Genomic DNA, 21,905 nt, shown 5'->3' with positions numbered 1-21,905 from the left:
AAGTGATGTAAGGAAGCCTGTAGACTGGTTGAGGATTTGGCAGCTGGGATTCAGTGCTAAGAAGTGCAGAGTCATGCATTTGGGGTGCGGTAATCCAAAAGAGCTGTATGTGATGGGGGATATAAGACTGTACATGGACTGGGAGAGGGACCTTGGGGTGACAGTGTCTGGTGATCTGAAAGCAGCAAAGCAATGTGACAAGGTGATAGCTAAAGCCAGAAAAGTGCTGGGCTGCAAAGAGGAATAACCATTAAGAAAAAGGAGCTGGTGATGCCCTTGTACAGGCCCTCAGTGAGGCCTCACCTGGAGTACTGCATTCAGTACTGGTTCTCATATCTCAAAAAGGATGGAGACAGGATCGAGGCGGTCCAAGGAAGAGACCAAAATGGTGTGGGGTCAGCATCGGAAGCCCTTTGAGGAGAGGCTGAAGGATCTAATAGGTGCACCCTGGAGGAGAGGAGGTGCAGGGGAGATGTGATACAGACCTTCAGATACCTGAGAGGTTTTAATGATGCACAAACTTCCTTTCGCTGGGAAGGAAAATGTAGAACTAGGGATTGTGAAATGAAACTCGGGGGGGGGTTGGATGATTGAGAACCAGCGTCAGGAAATATTTCTTCATGGAGAGGGTGGTCGTCTTGGAATGTCCTTCTGGAGGAGGTGGTGAAGATGAAAACATTAAATTCAAAGGGGCATGGATTAAACATTGTGCATCCCTAAAGAGTAGAGGTTGGAAATGAAGGAATGGGTGCATGAGGTAACCTGCATGTTGTAGTAGTTATTACCCTTAACCAGTTGTTGTTGATGCTTGTGACACATCTGCAATATCACTTCATGGTTCGACAGTAGGGGAAAAATTTGAAATTAGATTTGATGACAGCCTATGCTGGGCCCCAACTTGATCCAGGATACTGATAGGCAGACTTTAGGGAGAAAGCGCACGACTGCTTCTACAGCCAAGTCCAAAGCAAAGCCCGTTCCAGCAGCAGCACAGACTGAATTATGAGGGCTGTTCCCCCTGTATAAGTGTTGCTAGCAGTAATTATGCAATGGGTTTGAGAGTTTCTTGGTTTGCAGTGTAAATATATCACAACCCTTAACATAAGGCTTGGGGGTAACCGGCAGGGAGAAACAGTTACTACCATTATGAAGCTCGCTGGGCAGACTGGATGGACCGTTTGCTCTTTTTCTGGCTTCATTACTATGTCCTATAGTTTACTATCATATGGGCCAATTCAGTATGGTACGGTTGGCCAAGCTCACCTTTAGCCCCAGTTTGGCCATGCATTTTCGATGCACTATTTTTACCCCTTATACAGTAAGGGATAATAGTGCGTGCAAAATGTGCATCCAATCTCCCTGAAACTAATAGCACCCACAACATGCAAATGCATGTTTATTATTTATTTTTATTTACCAACATTCAATCTCAATTGAGATATCACACCCGTTTACATTCAGGTACTGTAGGTATTTCTCTATCCCCAGAGGGCTTACAATCTAAGTTTTTGTACCTGAGGCAATGGAGGGTAAAGTGACTTGCCCAAGGTCACAAGGAGTGACTTGCCCAAGGTCACAAGGAGTGACCTTGGGCAAGTGGACTCGAACCCTGGTCTCCTGGTTTGTAGTCCACTGCTCTAACCACTAGGCTATTCCTCCTCCCCTATCGTATGGGACTAATAGGCTCATGTTGATGAGCCTATTAGTCCTGAACCATACAGAAAGTAAAATGTGCAGCCAAGCCACACATTTTACTTTCAGAAATTAACGCCTGTCCAAAGGTCGGCGTTAATTTCTTCGGGCACCGGGAAAGTGCACAGAAAAGCAGTAAAAACTGCTTTTCTGTGTACCCTCCGACTTAATATCATAGCGCCAAAAATAAGAAAAAATATCATAGCCCCAAAAATAAAAAAAAAATTAAAAATCTGCCCACGGGTTACAAGATGGATGCTCAGTTTTGCCAGTGTCCGGTTTCCGAACCCATGGCTGTCAGCGGGCTCGAGAACCGACGCCGGTAAAATTGAGTATCGGCTGTCAAACCCGCTGACAGCTGCAGTTCCTTTTACTGCGGGCCCTAATTTGCATGCCTTGGTTTAGTGAATCGCGCACCCAGGAGAGTGGCCTAGGCATTTGTCGGGAGAGGGGGCGCTCGCTGGCTCTCCCACGCATCTTATTGTATCGGCCTGATAGCTGGCCTTGCACTGCCTTCCCTCCCAAAATACAAAGCGAAAAGATGAATGTACACTTAAAATAATATAACTAAACTTACCAAAAGCTTCTCTTCTTTTTCGAGGGGAAAGGGAGATGTTTGTTTAATTTGCTTCAGTGCTTGTGTTCCCTAAGTTATCTGTGCTGGACTTATTCTCTTATTTTTAGCTAAACTAAGTGAAGTTCCTGGCTATTCCTCGGCCCGTCCTCCTGCAGATCCCTGTGCAGACGGCTGGATCTGGTACAGAAGGAAATGTTACTTTTTCTCTGTGGAGATTAGAGATTGGAATGAGAGCCAGAGCTTCTGCGCCTCTCACAACGCCTCCCTCGCTCACATGGAGACCCGGCAGGAACTGGTGAGTGTGAGGGGTCCCTCCCACAGCAGCCTGGGGAGGAGATGCATTCATTTCCAGGATAATGGCAGTGCTCCTTGGTATTTATAAATTAGTTTTGGTGCGGGAGGTTTTTGTGTCCTGTATTCTCCTTTCCAGCTGCGGCTCCTGGGCTGTGCACTCCATCCTGCTCTTCACCCTCATTCTTGTTCCTGTGTCTGTAGATAATTTGTTTGAAAAGTAGGTTGCTTAATAGGGAGTAGGTGGGATCTGATGGTTTATTGGACTGAAGGGCAGGTCAGCCTGGATGGAGCATGCAGAGAAGTTAAGCAGGATGATTTCTGATGAGAAGTGGATGGGGAAGACATGGGGAGGTGGGCAGTACATGATGGGAGCTGAGTAAGGAAGTGAGGTGTGCATTCTGGCTTCCTGATGAGAGCCAGAGGGAGGGAGCATGGAGAAAGGTTGAGCAGTCTGAGTTACTTCTGTCCCCTATGGGGAAGCACAGTTGTGCCTTTAATATGAAAGTGCAGGCTGCATGGAGCCCCTCCCTCTGATAATAAACGCTCACATGAAGGAGCCTCTCTGAGTCGTGTTTTTATTTCCTTGAAGGATTTCATGCTGCGCTATAAAGGTCCCTCCGATCACTGGATCGGTCTGAGAAGAGAGCAAGGGCAGCCGTGGAAATGGCCGGATGGATCGGAGTTCAATAACCTGTAAGTCACAGAGAGTCATTTTCAAAGGGACTTCAGCGGCTCGGGCGCTGCTTTATCCACAGGCACATCGGTCATTAGAGAGCTGCGAGCAATGCGTGCGCTAAGTTACGTGTGAGCCACACTGTATGCGAGAGTAGGGGATGGAGCCTGGGTGGGGCTGGGACTCGCACGTCTAATTTCTTCTTTTATAAAGCATCTGCATAAATTCTCTCCACAAAACCTTGCACAGCAATTAGCAGCTGTAACTGTGCGCACGCAGTGTTATAAAAATAAACTTACACACACAAGTCCACTTTGAAAATTGGTGTAACTTGAGCATATTCTAGCCAAGGCCCTGGTCTCTAATGGCAAAGGCAGTGAAATTCAGCCCTTGCCATCTAGGGGCAGATCTAAGATGGCCGCCAGACTGTTTTGCTCAGCGTGAGTGCTCTCGGCTGAGAGTTTAAAAACCTTTGTTTCTTGTGACTACTTACTTCTAAATGGGGAGGAAACGAAAAACGAGGACTTCATACACCGTGACGACCTCGGTGACGTCCATAAGCGGTACGATGGACGCTCATGTTTGGCGCAGCGATATGGGAACGGGACAGCAGCCGCTGGAGAGAGGAGGAGGGGAAGCTGAGCTCTCCTCTCTCCCTGGCTCAACATCTTCGTTTAGTTCCGTAGAAAGGTCCCCTCTGGCGAACCCAGCGATCACAAGAGGAGCTTTACAACCGGGGCAAGTAATCTACAACTGAAGCATTGAGGGATCTTGCCAGGCGGGACTGGGAGGAGCGGCTGTGATGACTTCAAGCCCAAAAGAGACATCAGGGCGAGCCGGAATGGTAGCTGGAGAATCGAGGGAGACTGCGGGAGTAACCGGCAGAATACCCACAATAGAAATGCCACCTATGGTAAGACATTTGACTTTTTAATTGGAAACATTGTGGGAAGCCATAAATGATATGAAACACTCCATTCTTCAACAACTGATTCCTGTAACAGCGCAAGTTAAACAGCAAGAAATTAAAATCGAGACTGTTTCAAATGAATGTGTGGAATTGGAAAATCAGGTTTCAGCTATTAGGATTGAATTAAATGGGATCCAACAGAAGCAAGCAATGATGATAAAAGATAAGAACGACACTGCTTTGAAGATTGAAAATCTTGAAAATTTGGTAAAAGGCAGAAATCTGAGGTTTATAAATTTTCCCCAGATACCCTTAAGACCTCCGAGAGAGGTTTTTAAGAATTACCTGAAAGAAGTTCTTAAGATCTGAGACTCTGCACTTCCGCCAATAACTAAGATATTTTATCTTAGTTATTGGCGGAAGTGCTATATCTTTAGCCGGTCCAACCATATGGAATTTCATGCCTCCAGATCTGCGACAGGAGCACTGTACGGCCACATTCAAAAAAAAAAACTAAAGACCTGGCTGTTTGATCAAGCCTATACCTGAAGAACCCGCACCCCGCCATTCCCCATCTCCAATCTATCTCAACCTTAGTACCCCCTACAATCTCCTCCACCCTGATGCCCACTATCCACAACTCCGGTTTACAATTCCCTGTTTCTCGACGACAATATTTGTATTATATTATAACATATATTCTATTATATTCTATATTATATTAACTGTTACTCTTGGCTGTTACTCTAGGCCAGTGATGGCTAACCTATGACACGCGTGTCACCTCTGACACACGTGTCAGAGGTGACACGCCGAGACTTTTTGCTGTCACGCGCAGCGTTTTGTGGACTATCGGGAATTTTTTTTTTTTATCTGCTGCGCAGAGCCTTTTTTTTAATTGGCTGCGCCGACCCTTTAAAACTAGTTTTTTATGATCCCCCCCAATGCCCCCGGGCGCAGCGACAGGCAGATCGGCAAGGCCAAGAAAAAGATCGTGTTTAAACGCGCTGATGCTCCTCCTTCCTGCCTGTGTCCCCGGAAGTAAACGTTGCTGGAGCCGCGTGGGCAGGAAGGAGGGGAAGCATCAGCGTGTGCAGAAGTGGAGCAGCACTTGCGTTTACGGGCCCCCACGAATCTCAAGTCGCAGCGGCCCGAGAAGAAGAGGCCCGGTAGCAGGGCCACCGTAGAGCCCATCCTGCGGCGACCCGCGAAGAGGAGGCCCAGAGGTGAGAGAGAGGCTGAGGGTCTGTAGAGGGTGTGTGTGTGCGTGTATGAGATGAGTTGAGAGATTGTATGTGAGAGTGAGGACCTAAATGTTTGCAGAGACAGCATGTGAGAGCCTGTGTGTGTGTGAGAGAGACAGCATGTGACAGTGAGAACCTGTGCTTGGGCAAGACAGCATGTGGGAGTGAGAGACTGAGTGTATGAATGATTGTATGAGACACAGCATGTGACAGTGAGAGCCTGTGCGTGTGTGAGAGAGAAATGCACGTGAGAATGAGAACATGTGTGTTTGAGGGAAGAAGATGGAGAGAAAAGAAACAGAAAAAAAGACAATATAAAAGGAATTGGCAAAAAAATAAGAAAGGGAAGGTGAGAAAAAAAGCCTGTGACCAACCAATTAGAAAACGAAGATCAGACAGCAAAGGTAAAAAACAAAATAAATTACTTTTTAGTGATTGGCACATGTAATCTTTGGGAATGTGCAAGAGTAGCACTTTCTCTATGCGGATCTCACAATGTACGAGATCAACATGGAGGAAGTGGAAGCCCACGGGGCCTGCACAGAGGAGGCAGCAGAATGGGCTTCAGTGCCAGTAGCAGCAATCAGCACCTCCCCAGTAGCCACGCGGCATCAGTGACAGAGGCAGCAGAGGAATGAGAGAGGCTCCGAGGTTGCTGGCAAAAGAGAGGGGGGTCTGCCTTTAGTGTGTGAATGTGTATGAATGGGTGCCTGCCTGGGGGTGTATGTGTGTATGAGAATGACTGGGAGCTTGCCTGTATGTGAGGGAGCCAGTGAGTGTGAGAGCATGAGTGTGTATGAGAAAATCCAGGGGAGTAAGAATTTGTGGGGGGGGGGGGTGGAGGGGGAGGTGTTTTAATTGAAGATTTAGCCAATGAAATTCAGCAACAAAAAAGTCACTAAGCAGGTAAGGTAAAAAATTATTTGTTTTTGCTTTATTAATAAATACAGAACATATATTAAAATTATAACTTTTTGTTATTAATATTAGAGCTACAAATATCACAAAATTATGGATTTTTCTAGAAGTGACACACCACCCGAGATATGCTTGGTTTTTTTTTATGAATTTTGACACACTGAGCGCAAAAGGTTGGCCATCACTGCTCTAGGCCATCATTTGTTTGAAAAACCTTGTTCTATGGTTCTGTAATACTTTACTATCTTTTGGTTCATTTGATTTACCCCTGTTGCCTGTAAACCGATGTGATATTGCTATGAATGTCGGTACATAAAAGTGTTTAAATAAAAATAAATAAATAAAAATCTTCCTAAGTTCAGAATAACACCAACAGAACAAGGAGGTGATATGGATCCAATAAGACCTATCTGATTTTGATCTTTTCACAATCTTGGAGACATCTGATTCGGAGATGGCCGTCCCTGCAACTCTCATAGTGACTTTAGCACCACAGGCTGATAGGGAATGGCTATTAAAAATGGTGTTGAGGAACAGAAATGAGTTATTTGGGATGTAGAATTCGTGCTTTCCCGGACGTTTCACGTGAAACCCAGAAGAGGAGAAAAGCTTTCCTATTGCTGAGACCACAGGTCTTATTAATTGGGGGGAAATATTTCTTGAAATTTCCATGTAAATGTATTGTTAAATATTTAGAAAACACGTATGTTTTCTTCGATCCCCCACAATTAACCCAATTCTTAGTTGGGAAAACCCCGAAGACATCTATAACTCCTGCAATACCCTGTTTAGAGACTCCTGGTCCCTCTTAGAAATGTACTTGTCGCTGTGTAAATGTCTGGAAATTTCTTTAAGAGATAGTATTTTGAATTTCTTTAGGTAGAGATGTATCTGCCCCCTCATTTGAGGACTTGAATTTAGAGAGCTGTTAAATATGGTATTTCTTAATTATATAACTTGCAGGCCGATTCAGTACAGTGCACTATTTGGACGCGTGTCTTCGACGCACTAGCTTTACCCCTTATTCAGTAAGGGGTAACAGCGCGTCGAAAACGCGCATCCAACCCCCCCGAAACTAATAGCGCCCACAATATCCAAATGCACGTTGAAGGCCCTATTAGTTATTCCCGCGCGATTCAGTAAGTAAAATGTGCAGCCAAGCCCGACAGGAGGAGAGGGAGTCATCTGAGGGGCTGCAGGGACGGCCGTCCCCGGCTCCTGTTTAACTGAATGAGGGGATCCTGGGGGGCTGCAGTGAGACTTGGCAGGAGGTGGGGGGAAAGGAAGGAGGAGAAACTACCAGGGATTGGGGAGGAGGGAGGGACAGAGTGAACCGGAAATGGGGGCAGGGAGAGGGAGGGACGGTGAGAACTGGGGGAGGGGAAGGGAGGATGTGAACTGGGGATCGTGGGGATGGAGGGAGGGTATCAGGATTGGGTGGGGGAGAGGAGGGAAAGGAGGGGGTGGGGTAGGATTGTGGGGCTTGTGGATTCCTTACCTCTCCCCTCCTCTTCCATCCTCAACCCTCCTGCTTCTCATTTTCCCATCACTGATCCTCCCTCCTCCATCCCACTCCTGACCCCCTCGTCTCTCCCCTTCCTCTTTTCTTCCCATCCCCTCCCTCCTCCATCCCGTTACTCCTCCTGCCTAAGATTCCTTCTCTTCCTATTCCCCGGTTCCTTACCTCCTTCCAGCCCTCATCACTGAGAGCTCGTTCTCATCTAATAAAGAACCAAATAAATTAGCTGGACAGAAACGTCACAAAACAACTTTATTGTTATAAAGTAAAAAAAAAAATAAAATATATATATATATATTTAAATTGTAAATATATGCAAAATTATGCAAAGGAGCCACATAATTGCTGCAGATTCTTGCAAATTCTGCCCCAGGGAATGGGGGCTCCGGTTATAGCCTGAAGGTTTATGCAGCTCGCTACAACATTTCTCTCTAAATGCAGAAGGTGGGAGGGACGTGAGGGAGCTTTCTGAGTGACTGATCGTCGCCGGTAATGCCTTCCTCCCCTATGATTTGGTGGTCGCTCCTTCCAGCCCTGCAGACTCAGGGAAGGAAAAGCTTACGGGTCGAGACAGCTGGTCGGGCTCAGGACAGTGGGGGTGCAATAATTTCTGGGTGGGAAAGCACCAAGAGCCTTTCCATGCAACCAGTGTAAGTGGTCTGCTCGTTCTAGTGGGGTCAGCTCCCTACAATCCCACCACTGCCGGCCAACATTAACCAAAGACTATTTTTTGATTGAATTCTGCCAGCAACTTCAGAGTTTTACATTTTCACGTTTTTAGATCCCTTAAAGTCTTCGCTATCTTAGGTGGGGTTTTTTTTCTTTAAAGTGTGTTCAGGGTTCCCTTGCAGTGACATTTTTTCTCTCTGTTTGTGTTGCAGGTTTCCCATTTTGGCAGAATCAGATTGTGCTTACCTGAATCATGCCAGCATCAGAAGTGCCAGCTGCCTGATGCACAGAAAATGGATTTGCACCGAATCAGGGCATTCACATTTTTAAGAGCATGGAAGGGTCTTTTCACATACGCATCTGTAGCTGCCTTTGCTGTCTTTCCGGGCTGCTGTGCTGTCTTGAAAGTGACTCTCAAACACAGCCAGAAAGGCAAAATACTCCAGCTCAAGGGCTGCGCTGCACTGATGACGCCCAGCCAGGTCGTAATGTGTGTGACCAAAACACAAAACTGACTTTGTTTCTTCAGTCCATGTACAGTAGCATGGATTGCCACCTCCCCCAGAGATGATCCCATCCTGGGTTTGCCCTTCCACATGCTTGGAGCTGTAGTCTTATTTATTTAGCGTTTTTCTATACCGGCATTCATGATTAGAAACCACATCATGCCGGTTTACATGCAACAAGGGGTGAGAACAAGAAACGAAAAAACAAGTGCAAGGAGAACAAAAGTTACATTACAACAGGGTCTTAAACTGGGAAGAGAAATTAGAATAAGAGAGCCGAACGGTAGGGGTTAAAATATTTACATTATTTACATTATGATATGAAATCTATTGTATAGTTTGCTGTCTCTTGTAAAATTGCTATCATTTAGATCAGGTCTGGGAAGGCTTATTTAAATAGCCAAGTCTTAAGCCTTTTTCTAAAAGTTGGTAGGCATGGTTCTTGTCTCAGCTCCGGAGGGATAGAGTTCCATAATGAAGGGCCGGCTGTGGAAAAGGCTCGGTCTCTGAAAGTTAGGTAGTGAGTGGTTTTGGTTTGGGGGACGTGGAGTGATCCTTTGTAGGCTTCTCTGATGGGCCTGGTGGAAGTGTGTTGTCTGAGAGGAATTTGTAAATCGAGCGTTGTTTGATGATGTGTATGGCCTTGTGGATAATAGTGATGGATTTGTGGATGATTCTAAAGTGTATAGGCAACCAGTGCAGGTTCTTGAGAAAGGGGGAGATGTGATCTCTTCTCCTGGTGTTGGTCAGAATTCTCGCAGCTGTGTTCTGGAGCATCTGAAGGGGTTTGATGGAAGCGGAAGGAAGACCTAGTAAGATAGAATTGCAGTAGTCTATCTTACAAAAGATAACTGCTTGAAGGACCGTTCTGAAGTCTCAAACGTGCAGGAGCGGTTTGATTCTTTTAAGTACTTGGAGTTTGTAGAATCCATCTTTAGTAGTTTGTTTGAACGATTTTAAGTTGTTGTCGATAATTATTCCTAAGTCCCTTGTTTGGGTGGTAGGTGGGTTGGTTGGAAGACTCAGAAGTGGGTTACTATTTTCAGGTGAGATGATCAGAAGTTCCGTCTTAGCCGAATTTAATATCAAGTTTAAACTCGATAGGAGGAGATTGATTTCTTTAAGACAGAGTTCCCAGAATTCAAGAGTTTTGGCTATGGTTTCATTGATAGGGATCAGGATCTGCACGTCGTCTGCGTATAGGAAGTGGATTAGTTTCAGGCGGGTTAGTAGTTGACAGAGCGGAAGGAGGTAAATATTAAAGAGTGTAGGTGAAAGGGAGGAACTCCTAAAGATGAGGAATGTCGGGAAGATTCCTTGTTGTGGATCTTTACCTTATATCCTCTGTTGCTGAGGAATGAGTTGAACCATGATAGGGCAGTTCCTGATATTCCTATGTTCGACAGTTGGTTGAGGAGGGTGGAATGGTTGACAGTATCAAATGCAGCCGAAAGGTCTAGAAGGATGAGTAAGAAGGATTGGCCTTTGTCTAGTCCCATGATGATGTTGTCAGTCAGGGATATGAGTAGAGTTTCCGTGCTTGATGCTTTACGGAATCCATATTGAGAGGGGTAAAGTATTTTGTGGTCTTCAATGTAGTTGGAGAGTAGAGTATTGACCAGCTTTTCCATTATCTTGGCAATAAAAGGAAGGTTTGAAATCGGGCGAAAGTTGTTGGGGTCTTTATGGTCAAGATTGGGTTTCTTTAAGAGTGGTTTTAGAGAAGCTAGTTTAAGTTCTTCTGGGAAAATTCCCTGGGATAATGAGCAGTTTATGATATCTGCCAGGGTTTTGGAGATTGTTTCCGGTATAAGAAGGAGGAGCTTTGTAGGTAAGTGATCGAAGGTGTGGGAGGAGGGTTTCATTTTCTTAAGTAACAGAAGGATATCAGAAGCTGTGATGGGTTCGAAAGATTCCAAGGAGGTTCCTTTGTTTAGTATCTGTAGATCAGCGGTGAGAGGATTGTTACTAGGGGTCAATCGCTTTAGCAGGTTAGATATTTTATCTTGGAAGAAAGTAGCTAATTCCTCTGCTTTGGATTGAGCTAGGTCTATGGGTATATCTGGAGTGTTGATGTGAGTCAGGTTGGATACGTAAGCGAAAAGAGCTTTTGCATCAAATACAAGGTCATGTATTTTGCTCGCATAGTAATCCCTTTTTGATTTTAGTGTGGAGTTCTTGTAGTGATGTAAAGCGAGTTTGTAAGTGGCTAAGGTGCTGGGGCTTGGGGCCTTGCGCCATTTGTTTTCTTTGTGTCTAAGGCTCTGCTTAAGCATATGGAGGTTGTTTGAGAACCATGGTTGTCTTTTTGTTGAGTTTGTGTTTAGTTTTTTTGCTGAAAGAGGACATAGTTTGTTTGCTACTGTCTCGGTGATGTTGTTCCAGGATAGGATGGCTGAGTTAGGGTCAGAGAGGTGAAGATGGGGAAGCTCTGAGGTGAGCTGGTGGTTGAGGTCGTTAGAAGAACAGGATTTTCTGTATAGAAATGAGGATTTCGGTGGGGGATTTTTTCTGAATTGTGTCAGGGAGAAAGTGGCGGTGATTAGTGAGTGATCTGACCACGGGACCGGAGTGCAAGAAGGAGGGGACGTGTATTTGATTCCTGCGTTCACGAAAATGAGGTCCAGGGTGTGGCCGGCTTTATGGGTGGGCTTGTTAACAATCTGATTAAAGCCCATAGCTGAGAGGGCCGTGAGTAGAGCCTCGCAATTGGTGGTAAGAGTAGGGTTGTCCACATGTAAATTGAAATCTCCTAAAACAATAGTCGGGGAGTCTAAATTCAAGTGTGTTGTTATGATTTCTATCAGAGGGGAGGCATCTGAGTCCAGGAGACCCGGAGGGGTGTAGACGAGTAGGACTTGGAGATCCGCTGTTTTGAAAAGTCCTACTTCAAGTTTAGATCTGATTTGACTGGAAGCTGGGTGAATTTCAGCTCTTTTTTAGCTGCCAAAAGGATGCCCCCTCCCCTTTTTTTGAGACGGGGGAGGGAGAAGAAGTCGTAGAGATCGGTGGGGAGTTGGTTTATTATTGCTATGTCTGTTGGTTTGAGCCAGGTTTCTGTTATGGTGCATATGTCTGGGTTGGAGTCCAAGAGATAGTCATTGAGGATCAGGGATTTTTTGGTGAGAGATTGAGCGTTGAATAGCGTAAGGGAAAATAGTGTTAGACCTCGTAGTTGTGTGAGAGGAGAAATCATAATAGGTATGAGGGCTGTGTAGTTGCGAGATCTTTGTGTCATTGTGGTTTTTCCTGTGTGGAGGAGGTTGTGTTGAAGAACTGGGATAGGAAGTTTCAAGGTCATTCTGACCTGAAGAATTAGGGATGTTCAGTTGAATTTGAGTGCGTAGATAATTGTGTATGTAGGTAAGGTGAAATGGCTGACAAATGTTGGAACAGACTGGGTGAATATTGTGATGATGAAAGCTAGTAATGTTGGGTGAATGCTGTTTTGATGAGAGTTAGTAACGCTGAGTGGATGTTGTGCGGATGAGAGCTGGTATCGCTGGGTGAATGCTAGTTGAATGCACGAGACTGTGTGCCGCGTTGTGGGTCCTGAGGTGGCTGTCCGTTGTGTGTGAGTCCGTTGTGGGTCCTGAGGTGGCTGTCCGTTGTGTGTGAGTCCGTTGTGGGTCCTGAGGTGGCTGTCCGTTGTGTGTGAGTCCGTTGTGGATCCTGAGGTGGCTGTCCGTTGTGTGTCCTGAGGTGGCTGTCAATTAAGTGTGAGAGTTGTTGAAGTCTTAGATGCCGTTTACTCACAGTGCGTTTCTCTGGAGTCTGTGGTGAATGGACGTCTGTGGGCTTTCCATGTAATGGTTAAAGAAAGAGTGGCAACAATGGTTAAAAGACCTTGACTGTAGCTTTGCTCAATTCTTCGGGTCTGCACGGAAGGGACTGCACGAAGGGGCGGGCCCCTTTGTCGCGTGACGCCTGGGATCGCTCTGGGCCTTTTAAATCTGGTTTGGTCGCGTCGAATGAGGTAGGTAGGCGGCGCGCCTTGCTGACGTGGAATTAGGCCTCTGATAACGTGCCTCTCGCGGTGGGATGGCTCGCGGAGGGAGGGCCTGTCGGTGCGGTGGCGAAGGCGGCAAGCCGAACTAGCAGGAAGCGATCAAGTTTCCCCGCGTGGTCGGCGCGGGGGCCCACGGCGGTAGGGCGAGAGTAATGTTTTTTGAGAGCAATTGTTTTTGAGAGCATCATGCATGGAATGGAGAGAACCAGGACTTGAATAAGCCTTTCCTGAAATAAGGGAGGCAGCTCCAGATGTGGTATTTATGGGTATAATATGGTATCACTTTATATTTATTTCCTGCCTTATCTTCTTTCCAGCTTGTTGCAAGCTTCCAAGTTCTCTTACCCTGTTGATTGTAACTTTGACTCATTCCTACCTATTGTTTATCCTTCGTTTACTTGAATTGTTACCCCAGTTTTTACTCTTGTTAATTGTAAACCGATCCGATATGGTTATTTACTATGAAGGTCGGTATAAAAAACTGTTAAATAAATAAATAATATGGAACTGGTTTATTTTTTGGTAGCAGAAACAGCTTCCCTGTGAGTCGGGGAACTGAAAAGCACAGGAAGGTTGATCTGTTCTGATGTGCAGAGCTGCCAGGTTACCCAGTTCCAGGAGGGAGAGCTTAGACCAGTCCTGGTTCATAATGTACATCCCAGTGAAGTCCCTGATTCTACCCATTGTAATCAGGGCTACAGGTTGCATAAGGCATCAGGATGGGGATGGCAGCAGTCCAGGCCTGGCCTAAAATCCTGTCCTGGTACTGGGTACCTTGTGCAGATTAGTATGGGTGAATGTTTATAGTTATATGAAAACATTGGTATTAACATTTTCAACAAAATCAAAAAAATATAAAAATTAAAAATTGAGTTGTGGACAGAAATAGAAGATAAGACTCTTATATAATACCACAGATAATTGAGTAGTCCAGATGGACTTTTTCATCTTTGAAGGTACATTGTCAGGCTTGCTGATTCGGTTATTAATTATTAATGATTCTTTATCTAATCTACTGAAAATTGCGATTTTAAGTGGTAAAGCTTGAGACTTTCTTCTGGATTCCTTTTTTTTTTTTTTTTTTTTTTTTTATGAATGTTTATATGTACCAGTTCATAACTCAACTGCGTGGAAAGACCATTTTATGCTCTTGCCCATGTTTATGCTTTTCCTCACTGTGCTGCGGCAGTCAAAAAAGCAAACAGAATGTTGGGAATTATTAGAAAGGGAATGGTGAATAAAATGGAAAATGTCATAATGCCTCTATATTGCTCCATGGTGAGACCGCACCTTGAATACTGTGTACAATTCTGGTCGCCGCATCTCAAAAAAGATATAATTGCGATGGAGAAGGTACAGAGAAGGGCAACCAAAATGATAAGGGGAATGGAACAGCTCCCCTATGAGGAAAGACTAAAGAGGTTAGGACTTTTCAGCTTGGAGAAGAGACGACTGAGGGGGGATATGATAGAGGTGTTTAAGATCATGAGAGGTCTAGAACGGGTAGATGTGAATCGGTTATTCTTGAACATATCTAGATCAGTCCAGACCAGTGGGTTGTGCATTCCTACCAGCAGATGGAGTCAGAGAGCAAAAACATTTGGCAGTGCTACATAACGAGAGCGCCACCTGCAGTCCCTCAGTATTTCTCTTGACTCCAGCAGATGCTAGAGGCGCAGTCCTGCAGTCTGATATTTTCAAAAAAAATAATTTTATATAGTTGGTAGGCCAGCTCCCTGAGGTGTTAGGCACCATCGTGGGCCATACCTCAGCAGAAGCCGTGCGACTGGGAGGGCGTTGGACACCCCTGACTAAAACTTCGTCCGCAACAAGCCAGTGTACTTGATAGCCAGGGGCTCCTGGCTCCCTCACACACTGAAGCTGCTCCTTCAGATCCCTGCTCCTCTAAGGCTGACTCCATAAAGATAGAAAAAAAAAGTGTAAAGTTTAACACCCCCCCCCCCCCCCCCCCCAAAATGACAGTTGATATATGTGCCTGAGCTGGAGCCCAACATGGAGACGGCAACTGACCCAGAATCCTCTGCTATATTAGCCTTTCTGGCTATGTGAACTTTAAATGCCCTACTGAGCCTGACCTGGAGAAATTCCAAGGACACCTGGACAGCAGTTGAAGCTGGCGACCACTTGTGCTGCAGAAGGCAACAGTTACAACCTCAGGCTGGACTGTCACTACAGGGGGCAACTGTAAACACAGCCCAAGATGTAACGATTGCCCTGAGCAGCAAATTGTAACAGAGCAAGGGATTTTCTAAAGAGTGCTGGTAAATGGGCCCCAATGTGAAGAACTGGTCAGGGTAGTTTAGGTTTCCTCTATCAGGCTGTTGACATGACAACCTATGTAAATGATACGCCAGCTGGTCACGCAACTTCAGCGTTTCTGACCTAGTACTTTATTGTATTTTATTTATAAAAGAAGTGTTACGGTCCCGACCACCTCCCCCATGTTCGGGGTCGGGTCCGCTTACCTTCGTTCCGGTCCACGGAGGACCGCACTGGGCCTCCGGTTCAGTAGGCCGCCAGGCCACTGTCTCGCCATGTGGAGAACGCCGTCCAGGCCACCAGAAGCTCCGCCCCTCTCGTTTTGCCTTGCGCGCAAGAGGAAGGGCCTTCTGTGCGCCCAGCTCCCGGAAGTTCGGGACTGCCCCCTTTGCTGACGTCACGCCCCGGACCGCATTTAACCGGTGTCCAGTCTCCTACTAAATGCCTTGCAACTAGGTTCTCTGAATACTAGTTGCCTCCCGTTCCTTTTCCTGCTTCAGTGACGTTCTCGTTTGACTTCCTGATTCTCGACCCCGGTTTGCCTCCGTACACTGTCTGCCTATCTGCTGCCTGCCTCGACCACGGTTTGCTTCAGTACACTGCCTGCCTGTCTGCCGCCTGCCTCGACCCTGGCCTGCTTCGGCACACAGCCTGCTTGCTCACTACGTGTCTCGATCCCGGTTTACTTCAGAACTTCGCCTGCCTGCCTGCTGCCGGTCCAGACCCCACCTTGCTACAGAACTCCTTCCATTCGTCTGCTGCCCTGACCTTGTCCACGGAACGTTGGCCCAGCCTCGGATCGCTTCTGGACTCTGTTGCTCCCGTAACCGGTAGACCTCTTTGTCACCGCGGAGACCGCTGAATCCACTTTCGGAAGTCTGAGAAGCTCCAGCGCGTCCTCAGGTTGTGGGTAAAGCTTATCCATGGCCTTACTGACCTTCAGTCCCAGCTCCGGAGTATCCCATTCTCGGAACAAAATATCCGTCGACGAAAAGTGAAATGGAAAAGCCACTGCTGGGCCCGTGAGACCTAAGAGAACCGGATCCATGTTGGCCTCTTGCTGGACCACCACCGGCGGGGCCTCAATTCCTAGCTCCTGAAGAATGGCCGGAATTAACGGGGACAGTTCCTCCCTGCGAAATAGGTGGACCACTTTGGGATCATCCCCCTCCACGGCTTGTGCTCCTTTGCCTGCTCCGGGCTGGGTGGAACCGTCCGCCGCCGTCTCCTCGGCCCCCTTCAGGGGCTCCTCAGAGGAATCCGTGTCCGCCGCGGAGGAAAACTCTGTATCCGACTCCTGTGGGACGCCACGCGGAGGCCGCTTCTCCCGCAGGAGCTGTCGGGAGGACCCCTCAACTCCCTTAGCCTTCCTTTTCTTCGGGACGTGCTTGCCAGGTCCTCCTCCAGGAGCTCCTCTGCGCCTGCTGCGCTTGCATTTAAGGACTTTGCGCAACAGAAGCGCAAAGTCCGCCGAAAAGGAACCAGAATCAGAGGAATCGGCCCCCGCTGCGGGGAAAGCGCGGGAGGCAAGGCCGAGTTCCCTGCCGGCTCCCGCGCGATTTCGCGGCCAGTGGCCAAGATGGCCGCCACTCCCGCACTGAGCGGGAAAAGGTCCTGAGGCCTCTCAGCTGAGGCACCACCGCGCGGCTCTAGACCGGGTCCCCTGAGTTGCCCCCGACAATCCTTCTCCTCCCGGGACACAAGACGCGCAGCGGCGGTCCCGCAATAGGCGCACGCGCGCCGAGCCGCAGGCCCGACAAGTCGATCCACGCGGCATGGTGGCGAAACGCGGCGAAAACCGGAGAGATGCGACTTAAAGAAAAAAAATCGATCCGCGCCTTCCCCCCTGCTAGCGGCGCCCCCCCCCCCCGACGAAACCGAAGCAGCGGCGCGAGGTAACAGAGAGCCGGCACAACAGAAAAAAACTTTTTTTTTTTTTTTTTTTTACTACCGCTTGTCGCTGTCCACGGTCCTGGAGCCCTGTTGCAGGAGGGGTGAGTGAACCGGGCTCCCCGGTGTCACCCCTGGCGCTGCTACTAGAAAGCCGGGTCCTCGACCCTAGCAGCGGCCTCTACCAGGGGGGGATGGTCCCCTCAGAACCTCACAACCCCCCTGGGAGGCAGGGTGGACAGGACTTCACTCACTAATAAAATACAAATTTAAAAGAGAAATCCCAAAAAACCAACCAAACCTGACTAACCACACAGAATCAGGGCAGGCAGGGGCTGTGACTGGACCTGCACCATCTACTGGAGACAGAGTAAGACTGAGGGGCTGTGACTGGCACAGGGGCTTATATGACTCACTCCGACAGGTTTTGCTCTGTCTCCATCTACTGGTGCGGAGTCACAACCCAGGTGTCCTGGACTGATCCTGGTACGTACAGGGAAAAAGTAGTGCAAACTGGATCCCCCTTTTGTGTAACTCTGTGCATGCAGGAGACATAGCTTTACGCTGCGCTGAGACTGCTGCGGAGAAATCATGAAACAGCATGATCCAGTGGCCCTGATATTCCACACCCCTGTGCTGCCGAAAGGCTCTCATAAGTTGAATTTTGTGGGACCAGTTTAAAATTCTGGCCATCACAGGCCGAGGCTTGCAAGTCACTTCCCTGGTCGGCCCCATTCTGTGTACCCTTTCGCAGCGCGAGCGACCAGAAATCAAAGTCAGACCCACCTGAGCTGGCAGCCAGACTTCAATAAGATCATACAATTCTTGGTCTGACACGGATTCTGGAAGGCCAATTATTTTGATATTGTTACGCCGGTTCCTATTCTCTTGATCCTCTAAACGGTCCAGCAGCGAGGAATTTTGCATGGTTAGATCTTGCACTTGCTTTTCCACAATATGCAGCCGGTCTTCCTGATCAGATACTCTATGCTCCGCCTCGTCCAGCCTTTTAGCCTGCCCCTCTACTGCATTCTTTATTTCCTCCATGGAGGATTGAATTTTTAACAGCCTGGCATCCAGCACTTCAGCAACCCTAGCAGATATTTTTAGGAGGGCCGTCTCGGAGACCTCTGCCACCGGAGCTGTGCTATCTCCTGCGATGGCAGCAGCCATCTTGGCCACACTATGCCTTTTCTTCTGGGGAGTCCGTGCCGATCTTTGGCGCATATCAGGTCGCAGGGCGCTCGTTTTGGTCCCCAGCCACGGCGAAACGACAGCCCCACATGTCCTCTATCACCACCAAGCGCCAGACAGGCAAAGGAAAACAGACTGAGGGAGGATGGCAGCTGATTTGAACAGAGGTGCTCTGGAGCAAACTCACCAGGGGAGCCAGGTAGGCCGCACCAGTCTCAGGCTCACTGCGGGCATCTGGATGCTCGTTTTTTTCACCAAACTGCAGCAAAATAGCAGCCCTTGACGTCCTGCACTACATCCAGTTGAGAAAAATTGTTTTTTATAATTTTAAGGGAGGGATGGCGGCCGATTCTGGGGGGGAGGGCCTGGAGCCAGCTCACAGTGCTGTCGACCCCAGTGATGTCATCCAGGAAGTCGTATGTCAGTTTTATATATGTATTCCCTTTGTATATTTGAAGCTCAAAAGGATTGAAAAAGATTTTTTGATATTTTTTTAAATTAAAATAAAGATTGACAACAAATTATGTCACTATATGGTATAACTTGATTGATTGTGTGATTATATTATTAATTGCCAGTGTATTTTTCATCTATTGATGTATTATGGTGTTTTCTATTGACTCAGTGTTTAGTTATCCTGATATGGCGCTGGACTCTTTGTTGAAAGAGGTTCCTTTGTTTGAAAATAAGACAATTTGTGGGTGACGCTCAATGGTTAGATCTAGCTCACTTGCATAAACTATCAGTTCGATCAGATTTACATGTGTCCACCTTAGTTGAATATTTGAGGGTTAAAAGAATTCCACGAGGATTACGGCTATATAAAGAGCCATATTTGTTTGCTGAGGATCCTGCTTTTGTGGCAAAATGGAACTCAATTTTGAATAAATGTTCCATGGATCTTATGATCCTCATAGTTGAAACACAAACTATTGGTGGACACACAGAAAGAGATCGATATCTTGAGCGATACCCTTAAGAATAACATGCCCATAGAATCATTTGATGTAAAATTAAATGAGTTAAATCAAAATATTGAGGCATTGCGTGAGAAGTTGAAAGAAACAAAGTTGAAAAAATTTAAACGTGATGAGAACGATTACACTCATGGATATGTTTATCCATGGTGTCATAAAAATTGTTCAAAATTGAAAAAACCCACCAATTTCGATTCATCATCTGGTAATTCGTCAGGGGAAGAAGGGAGTCATGTCTCTTTTTTAGTCATGCGACAGAATGCAGAGGTGGACGAGGAGGTCGTCCTTCACAGAACTGCAGTCCGATTTGTTTACGGGATTGAAATCAACAGTAAATATGAATTGTGATTTAGTTATAAATCTATCTTCATACTCTTTAACAGCTGTAGAATTGGGGGTATTAAATCGCGTTTCTCTTTTGTGCCCACCCCTCAGTATGATCCGTCTGAAATTCGGCTTGCATTACAAAAATTTTTCCGTTTGAGGTTTAAAAATGTTTTTTCAAGGAAGTAACATGACAAGTGTTGATGGCTCAGTTGTGAAAAATCCATCTTTTTGGATGCATCCACTCATGGTGGCTTTTGAAGAAGGAAAAATATTTAGCGTTGGAAAATCTTAGTCATCAAAAAGATCTAGTGTTTAAACCCACCGATAAAGGCGGGGCTATTGTAATTCTAGATAAAAGTAAATATGAACAGGAGATATATCGGCAGCTTAGAAATGAGAAGTTTTATTGCAGATTAGTAGAGGATCCTACTGCCTCATCTGCACGAATATCAGCATAGTGATGGAAGCTTTGAGTGTGGGATGGGTTACTGCAAAGGAGGCGGCCTTTTTAGTACAACATAATCCACGCATTCCTGTTTTTTTACATACTTCCGAAGGTGCATAAGTCTTTAGATTCTCCACCCGGAAGACTGATTGTATCAGGTATTGGCTTGGTGTTAGAGCCATTATCGATTTATGTAGATCGGTTTTTACAACCTTTTGTTCCATTAGCTTGATCATATATTAAAGATTCTTCTCATTTAATAAGTGTTGGATGCCCTTCCTGTGATGACTGAATCCACTTTCCTTATATCTATGGATATTGAATCCTTATATTCCAGTATCCCTCAGGAAGCTACTATTGGTTTGATTCAAGAGATTTTGGAAACCAGGGTAGAGAAGAAGGTCCCCTCACATTTTTTGGAGGAACTAGCAGCTATTGCCTTGACTCAGAACTATGTTTTGTTTAAAAATGAGTTTTTCCAGCAGAATCCTGGAACTGCAATGGGGGCTACTATGGCCCTGGATCTGCATGTTTGTATGTCACTGCTTTTGAGGAGAAGTTTGTTTATTTGTCTCCATGATACAAACAAGTGAGATTGTAGTGTTACATGGACGACATCCTCATTATTTGATCGGGGTCTAGAGCAGAGTTTGAAGAATTTTTTCACCAATTAAATGGGAAGGATGTAAACTTAAAGTTTACTTGTGATATTCAGACGAATTGTGTTCCTTTTCTAGATATGAAGGTTTGTAAGGAAGATGGAATTTTCACAACCAAGCCGCCTCTGGTTCAGGTTTCACCAAGGGAAGGTCCTGTCAGATGAATCTGATAGACTTTTTTGATTGGGTGACTAAGGAAGGATTGTGGAAGAGCGCTCTATGTCATCTACTTGGATTTCAGCAAAGCTTTTGATACGGTACCACACAGGAGGCTTGTGAATAAAATGAGAAGCTTAGGAGTGAGTGCCAAGGTGGTGGCCTGGATAGCAAACTGGTTGAAGGACAGAAGACAATGTGTGATGGTAAATGGAACTTACTCTGAAAAGAGAGCAGTGATGAGTGGAGTGCTGCAAGGGTCAGTGTTGGGACCGGTCCTGTTCAATATCTTCGTAAGTGACATTGCGGACGGGATAGAAGGTAAGGTTTGTCTTTTTGCGGACGACACTAAGATCTGCAACAGAGTGGACACGCTGGAAGGAGTGGAGAGAATGAGACAGGATTTAAGGAAGCTGGAAGAGTGGTCAAAGATTATGGCAGCTGAGATTCAATGCCAAGAAGTGCAGAGTCATGCATATGGGGTGTGGAAATCTGAAAGAAATGTATTCAATGGGGGGTGAAGGGCTGATGTGCACAGAGCAGGAGAGAGACCTTGGGGTGATTGTTTCACCAACTTCAGATCATTAGACACTATGTACCAGACAGAAATCTGATTAGATTTATACCCCACTAACTCTTAATTTAGAATGGAAAAGCACAGGACACTGTGGCAGGAGCCTCGAACAAGAGTGACGTGCCAAAAAAATAAAAATAAAAATGCTGTCTGGGAATAGAAAAATCCTGTTGCAGTTGCTCAAAAGAATAAACTATATCTCTTGCTAAACAATATAGATGTGAAATATTCCTTATTCCCCTTGAAAGCTAGGAAACATAAAACAGGTATTACCTGAGAAGTCCATTACCTATTAATTAAATTGACTTAGATAATAGCCACTGCCATTAGCAATGGTAACATGGAATAGACTTAGTTTTTGGGTCCTTGCCAGGTTCTTGTGGCCTGGTTTT

The 21,905-nt window shown here is 46.2% G+C and overlaps 2 protein-coding genes across 3 annotated transcripts in view; one reads left to right on the top strand and one right to left on the bottom strand.

Moving 5' to 3' along the window:
- LOC115078355 (early activation antigen CD69-like) overlaps positions 1-9,770 on the top strand; it is a 43,717-nt gene extending 33,947 nt beyond the window's left edge. The window contains exons 3-5 of the mRNA XM_029581259.1: positions 2,377-2,564; positions 3,153-3,256; positions 8,709-9,770. Of these exons, the coding sequence (XP_029437119.1) occupies positions 2,377-2,564; positions 3,153-3,256; positions 8,709-8,826 (410 nt within the window). The 3' untranslated portion in view covers positions 8,827-9,770. The remainder of the gene's footprint in view (positions 1-2,376; positions 2,565-3,152; positions 3,257-8,708) is intronic.
- LOC115078357 (killer cell lectin-like receptor subfamily B member 1B allele C) overlaps positions 1-21,905 on the bottom strand; it is a 359,813-nt gene that overhangs the window by 223,204 nt on the left and 114,704 nt on the right. The window lies entirely within an intron of this gene.

Source organism: Rhinatrema bivittatum, chromosome 16 (assembly GCF_901001135.1).
Source record: "Rhinatrema bivittatum chromosome 16, aRhiBiv1.1, whole genome shotgun sequence".
Taxonomy (NCBI): Eukaryota; Metazoa; Chordata; class Amphibia; order Gymnophiona; family Rhinatrematidae; genus Rhinatrema; species Rhinatrema bivittatum.
This window is presented reverse-complemented; position numbering and strand designations above follow the sequence as displayed.